Source organism: Pelobates fuscus, chromosome 3 (assembly GCF_036172605.1).
Source record: "Pelobates fuscus isolate aPelFus1 chromosome 3, aPelFus1.pri, whole genome shotgun sequence".
NCBI classification, from domain to species: Eukaryota; Metazoa; Chordata; class Amphibia; order Anura; family Pelobatidae; genus Pelobates; species Pelobates fuscus.
Window position 1 is genome coordinate 276,918,366 of NC_086319.1, and position 7,353 is coordinate 276,925,718.

Consider the following 7,353-nt stretch of genomic DNA (forward strand, 5'->3'; position numbering starts at 1 on the left):
GAAAAGAGAATCACTTACATTTTTCAATCCATTAATCTGTTTTGATTAGTGTTCATCTAGTTGTTTTGTCAGCACTGTCTTATTGAAATTCATCTAAGCCCCTTTCACCTGTTTTGTTTTTCTTTTCTTGGCGTACATAGGATTTTTTCAAGAAGTTTCTTTATGAGCCACTTCCTGTGGAATCTCACCTGGACCATTGCATGCATGATCATTTTAATGCAGAGATTGTAACCAAAACCGTTGAGAACAAACAAGATGCTGTGGATTATCTGACATGGACTTTCCTTTACCGACGCATGACTCAGAATCCCAACTATTACAACCTGCAAGGTGAGTACTTACTGGCACGTGTCCAATGTAAACTCTCTTCCTACAGCCACATTTATATAAAGTATTTGTGTTTTGCCCCTGTTATTGCCCATTCTTGCCTCCTTCTGTTAAATTGTGAAAAATGTTTTGGTCCCCTTACCTTTCTATTGCAGTCATACTCCCCTGCTGTGCTTCTGTTTTATTCTGCCTCCTGCTTTAAGCCACTACAGTTTTCTAAACGCTTTTGGGGTTATGTTTATAAAGTGTCTCATCTAAATCCAGTTTTCTAACACTTTTTTTCCTTTTCTTTGGGTTTTTGTTTTTTTTGCTCTCCTCCTCATGAAGATTGTACTAGTGATTGCACGCAGAATATTAGACAAACTAGTAATAGTGCTAAGTAAAAGGAAAAAAAAATACCTGTGAAATGTTGTCAGTCTTTCTTGCACTTGCACTTTCTTGCAACTAGGAAACCAAAAATAAATGGAACAGGAAAATACTGATGGGAGAGGCAAAGAGAGTTGCAAATAGGTGATAAATAGGCGCAGATAGGATAAGTTCCTGAAAAACCGCCTACAATTGAGCACATCACTTTTTATACATAGCTCCCTTTTCTCTCTCATTTAATATAATCTTTTTGATCTTGGGGATTTATGTGTCCATTCACCTGCTGGTTATTTATTATGATCTATAGTTGTTTTTCTTTCTCTAATACAATGTTGTGTTTTTTGTTTTGGTGAATTGCTGGATGGGTTCTTTATAAAGTTTTTGGTTTCACAGTATGCAATTCATTCTGTTTTCAGGTGTATCACACAGACATCTGTCAGATCACCTGTCCGAGCTTGTTGAGCAGACTCTTAGTGATTTGGAGCAGTCAAAGTGTATCAGTATTGAGGATGAAATGGATGTTGCACCTCTCAATCTGGGCATGATCGCAGCATATTACTACATCAACTATACAACCATTGGTGAGCAATAAGTTCTCACTTCTCCCTTTTCTGTTTCCAACCCATTTCACTAGTTCCATGCTAATCCTTTTTCTCTTTTTGTCTCACCCAGAGCTTTTCAGCATGTCCCTGAATGCCAAGACAAAAGTTCGTGGTCTGATAGAAATCATCTCCAATGCTGCAGAATATGAGAGCATACCCATCCGACACAGAGAGGATAACCTCCTCCGTCAGGTAAGCAATTGGTTTCTCTTCCTTTAAATTATATTTTTGTTTTTAATTCGATGTTCACGGCTTATGGAACTTATAAGGAGGATTTACCCATGAGGGAAATTCAGAAAATGTAATCTATAAACCAACTCCATTGTTTGATCCTTGTGGCTTCTCCCATTTCATGGATTGCAATAATAGTGTATATAGATATAAAATTGAATTTGAGATATTGAACAAAATTGTCCAATAGATTCAAGCAATGTGGCTAACAAAATGTATAGATTAAACTTTGTCTCCATAGTGTTTGTCTTTTTTATTTATTTATTATTTGCATTACATTTACTGTAAGCTGAGGTTTAGAAATAAACCACAGTCGGTACTGAAGGAAGTCATTGATCGGTGTAGAAGACATATGGATGGTTATATAGGTCATTGGTGGATTAGAGCAGATCAAGGAGAAACTTCAGACATTTGGTATATATATTTAGCACAGTGTGCTTTTTTTGGAACAATGCAAAATTAGCTCTTACTTGAAATGACCAAGAAATCGAAGTATGAGACTTGACATTTACCTTCGCTATCATTAAGGGCAAACTTTAGCGTTGAATAGTCACCCAGTCAGTATATTTTACGAAATAGAAGTATATTGTTCTGTATCAAATACTGAAAAGGTAATTGCCCACAGTAAAAAAATAAAAAATAAAGAATTTTTTTTTTCTTTTGCCAGCTTGCACAGAAAGTTCCTCACAAACTCACCAATCCCCGGTTCAATGACCCCCATGTGAAGACAAACCTGCTGCTCCAGGCGCATCTCTCACGTATGCAGCTTAGCGCCGAACTGCAGTCTGATACAGAAGAGATCCTTGGCAAGGTGAAGAACTTGGTTACCGTTATTTGAAACCATAACATGCAATTACTAACTAAATCGGATGTATATTTAACTGATATTTGAGGTATTTCTTTTCACCATTATTGTTTCTCTTCCTACCAGGCAATCCGACTCATCCAGGCTTGTGTAGATGTGTTATCCAGTAACGGTTGGCTCAGCCCTGCTTTGGCTGCCATGGAGCTGGCACAGATGGTGACCCAGGCTATGTGGTCCAAGGACTCCTATCTGAAGCAGTTGCCTTACTTCAGTTCTGAACACATTAAGCGCTGCACAGACAAGGTACTAGATCCTTACAGAGTCCTTATATGCAGCTATAGTAAACAAATGAAATTCAATGGGTGGCTTTGATTTCTCCAACACTAGAAAGATTCATTTATTTCTCCCAAACATGTGAGAACAACTGCATTGTGGATTATAATATCTGTAATTTATAGGGGTGACATCTTATATACAGTTTTTAACATTACTTCACTTTACCAGAAAAGTTTATTCTGTATCTGATAGCCCTGTTTTCATGCTCTATAGGGAGTGGAGAGCGTTTTTGATATCATGGAGATGGAAGACGACGAACGCAATGAGCTGTTGCAGCTTTCTGATGCCCAGATGGCAGATGTGGCAAGGTTTTGCAACCGGTACCCCAACATTGAGCTGTCTTATGAAGTTGCAGAGAAGGAAAACATTAGGAGGTAAGCAAATACTGTACCATTTATTCCCAGCAAGTGGTAAGTAGAAAATGAGTTAGAGAGGCAGGGAAGGAGAATTGATTAAATGTACATTTGGTTCCAAAAGGATGTTTGATTTAACACTCTAGGCCCCATAACCACTTCAGTAATGTTGCGTACCAATGGTTCATTTAGTAGGACTCTATGACACCAACCCATGCCATACAATGTGGAAAACAGACGTTTTTAAAATGATACCAAGTTTAAGAAGAAAAAAAAAATTAAATTATGCAAAATAGCACACAAGTATGAATATTGTTGTGAATAAAATATGCCAATGTCTCGGTGAGTTGATCCTGTCTAAACCTAGTCTGAGTTGGTATGTTGTGGAAGTATGAACTTCCTCTTTATAAGACCAGAACGACTGCTCAGCAAACTAAACGTAAAAGTTTCTAAATGGTCTGACAGATTACCATCATACAGTACCTGGGGACTTCTGGCATCATAACCTCTACGGCATATTGAAGTGGTTATGGTGCCTAAGATGACCCTTCAAAGCAGCACTGATTTGCAAAGACCCCCGAATGTAACATCACCTGTGGTGGGCCGGGGGCGGGGAAAGATGATATTTACTTGCATGAACCTGTCTTTGCAGGTACCATCTTCTTCTGTTGAGCCAACATCACTGCTGTATTCTCGTGCATGCACTAGAGTACAGCATTATGGTCTATGGAGGACCCCGCAATACCTCAGGATCCTCCATACATACAGCTAATATCTCTGATGGCTGGGGTGGTTTTCTAGATGGCAGGAGCTCTGCACAGTGTTTAGAAGTGTCAGGCGTAGTAAATATACCGAGACAAAGTAGTTTCTAGTTTGTCTCAGTATCTTTTTGACTAGGTTGTAATTTCAGTAAAATTCCAACACAGTCATGATGTATGAATATATCTTAAATATTGTATGTGTACTGGGAGTGTAACAGTGCATCTTGAAGTGGAAAGGCACAATAAATGGGCTTTTATTGTGTGGTGTTTGTTCATATGGTGTCGTGTTTTCCCTTATAAATGCTTCTTTCTTTCTTACTTAGTGGGGGAGCTGTTGTGGTGCTCGTGCAGCTGGAGAGAGAAGAGGAAGTTACAGGGCCTGTCATTGCTCCACTTTTCCCCCAGGTATGTTCGGCGCTGTATGTGGCAAGAGCAATGGTTAGAACATGCAGTTTGTTCCATGTTAAAATATGCTTCAACTCCTGAATCTTTTACTATGTTAACATGTCACAAACCAAATGGAAAGACAATCGGTCATGGATCACGATTATCTGCTTTAACATTAATAGTTTGCTAGTCTCTGTACAATGAAATTGCACACTGTACAAGTATGCAAATTGTACATTCGTAAATTGACCTATCGTAAAATGAGTCGGAGTTGAAGTGTTTATTTTTTTTTTTTTATTTTTTTTTTTAAGATTAGCTGGGTTTTGAAGACTTCGTGCCAGAAGTTAATTTTGTTAGAAACTCAGGGCAATTAAGCAATCCTTTATTTATTTTTTCTTCCTTCTTGATAATGGAGAAAAAGGAAAGGGTAGGTGAAAATATTGTCAGTGATTTAGTATCTGTACTGGGTCTACTGGTTCTGCATCCCAGGAGTTTGTCTATGGCGGGGAAGCTTTGGATGTCTTTAAATGGAACCCTAACATGGCGGGGGCGCTCAGAATGCCTTGCTTCCCAAAATGTGGCCTTCGCTTCAAATGTTATCAAACCATACAAGGTGGAAAATAGCGGTTTCCTAAATGATACCTCATTTAAGAAGAAGAAAGGTTAATTATGCAAAATAACACATGAGTATGAATATTGTTGTGACTAAAATATGAACTGTTTGGTAGTAATAGGGTTATATATTAGGTGGAATGTGTATATCCTATATCATATCGTGTTTTTGGACTGCCAGGTTGGTTTTGACTGATGACACATCTTTGTTTTGTTCTTTGCAGAAACGAGAGGAAGGCTGGTGGGTGGTAATTGGAGATTCTAAATCCAATAGTCTGATTTCCATCAAGAGGCTGACACTTCAGCAGAAAGCCAAGGTGAGACGCTGTTCTCAATAGTTCTTGTAATAGTAAGACCATGTAAAACACCTCCGATTAGTAAGTAAACATGCTCTGTTGTATCCACGGGTGAATTAATTTTATGTACAACTGTGGCATTTTATTACTTCAAATGTAAGGTGTTTTTTTTGCATGCATTGTGAAAAAACTAATCGTCTATAGCTACACTTTGGGCAGCTCATCAGGAGTAGATTGCCAGGTGCATGCTAATCTAAGAACGTATTAGACTGTTATGAAAATATCTTGGGAACTGCTAGCCTTCTTATATTTAGACATAAATTGCCTGTTTATTATTTATTGGTTAAATAGCTCATTTAAGATTTGTCAATGTAAGGGTTTATATGCTTCTAGCAGAAGTTGATAATTTGAATGAATTACAATGTTTTGGATGATTATATATATTTATATTTGGCTGTTTTTCCTTAATGTAACACCGAGACAAAGCAGTAGCATTTTTTGTAAAGAACATTGATGAACTTCATTTGAAATCTCAATCCACTTATTTCTGTTCTACAGGTAAAACTTGATTTTGTGGCACCGGCAACAGGAACTCACAATTATACCCTTTATTTCATGAGTGATGCTTACATGGGCTGTGACCAAGAGTACAAGTTCAGTGTGGATATCAAGGAAGCAGAGAGCGACAGTGATTCTGATTAGAAGGGGCATTCAGGCTTCCGTGAACAGAGCAGATTGATACATAGGATTCTAAGTGAACTTGCTCCCAACTGACTGTTTACTTCAATATTCATTTTAGAAAGCTAGTAGAAAAGAGACAAATTCTGTTCTCCCACATGTTGGTTACTGTATATATCACCTAGCAAGTAAGCCTGCTCTTGGGGAAAGGTATGAATAAGGAGCAACAGGATGTGCTACAGCAGTATGCAGGCATTGCTCCCTGCATGTACATGCCATGTAAAAAAACTAAATGCTACACACACAAATTGCGGTCTTTGTATTGTTTATTTGTTGTTGGATTCCAAAATAAACTTCTGTTTTTGTAATTTAACTATTTATTGGAGAATGACTTGTTTGAAACTAACAATTACTCCAGGTTTATACATACAGCAAAAAGAAGTGTCAGTTGCTCTATAGAGGAACACTATAGTGTCAGCAATACAAACGTGTACTTCTGCCACTATAGTCCTAAAATAACAGTTTAAGCCCTTTGTGTGAAAAGGGTTAAAGGTGATTGTATTTACCTTTTTCCAGCACTGCGTGCTCTGCCCCTTTGGCTGCGATTACCAAACTTAAGATGCATTGAATAAAAATATCTTTCCTGGCTAATCATTGCAGCATCACTTATGGGTAGCTCCTTTCTCAGGACAGGGATTAATTAGATTGATGGGTATAAAAAGTCCCTCCTCCCCTAACACCACAGTCTTTTTTTTTCCTGTCCTTAGCTGATTCTACAGGACTTAAAACAATTTTTTTTTTTTTTTTTTGCCCACCTTCCTATGCTTGTTGTGAGTTCTTTCCAAATGAAGTTCTTTGGCTTTACCCCTTTCCCCCCTTGTGGCAGTTTTATTGGAATCCATGCTTGTGTGGGGCCCTCCGGTTGGAGGGAACCATTGTAGGGTCTCTTACTTGTTTTCCTGCCCTTTCCTTCTGGGTCTCCGTATTCTGGGGCTGCCCTGCAGCTGCTTGTTCCGTTCTTGTTTGCTGGAACGCGGTAGTGTTCCAGTGGGCGGACATCTTGGTGGGACCGGAAGTGTCGCGGGTCGCGCGTTTGGAACTCATAGTGTGCGTTACAGCGCATGCGCGGAATTGACTGTTTTTCCCGGGCCTGTTTTCTGAGGCTCTCTGTGCATCTTTTGTGATGCCAAAATACATGTAGAACGAAATATATATCTATATACATAAGTGTGTATATATAATTCTACTTATATTTATGTAATATTTTTACATAATTAGGTCATTTTATTAATTGTAGATTATGCTAACGTAGTGTACTTATAATCTTAATTTTATTGACAGGAGGCTTCCTATTTTGCATGACTTTCTTTACTCATGCTTCCAGCAGCACAAGTCAATCATCAAACTTTAAACCAATCGTAACAGTCTACATAACCATATATAAAATCCTGTATGTCACATGACTTCCTCTTTCTTTGGTGAGAGATTAGTCCATGTAATGTCCCGAAATAAACCCAAAGTTCGTAAACATAAAAACAGTCCGAGCTTGTTCCATGGTAGTCTTAACTTCCTTTAATCCAACTTCAAACTGATAACTCA

At 38.2% G+C, this 7,353-nt stretch overlaps 1 protein-coding gene across 1 annotated transcript in view; it reads left to right on the forward strand.

Moving 5' to 3' along the window:
• Nucleotides 1–6,127, forward strand: part of SNRNP200 (small nuclear ribonucleoprotein U5 subunit 200) — a 44,563-nt gene extending 38,436 nt beyond the window's left edge. Inside the window, exons 37-45 of the mRNA XM_063448612.1 lie at nt 141–330; nt 1,110–1,274; nt 1,366–1,487; nt 2,194–2,337; nt 2,458–2,634; nt 2,881–3,041; nt 4,105–4,186; nt 5,005–5,097; nt 5,635–6,127. Of these exons, the coding sequence (XP_063304682.1) occupies nt 141–330; nt 1,110–1,274; nt 1,366–1,487; nt 2,194–2,337; nt 2,458–2,634; nt 2,881–3,041; nt 4,105–4,186; nt 5,005–5,097; nt 5,635–5,778 (1,278 nt within the window). The 3' untranslated portion in view covers nt 5,779–6,127. The remainder of the gene's footprint in view (nt 1–140; nt 331–1,109; nt 1,275–1,365; nt 1,488–2,193; nt 2,338–2,457; nt 2,635–2,880; nt 3,042–4,104; nt 4,187–5,004; nt 5,098–5,634) is intronic.
• Nucleotides 6,128–7,353: the final 1,226 nt, after the last annotated feature.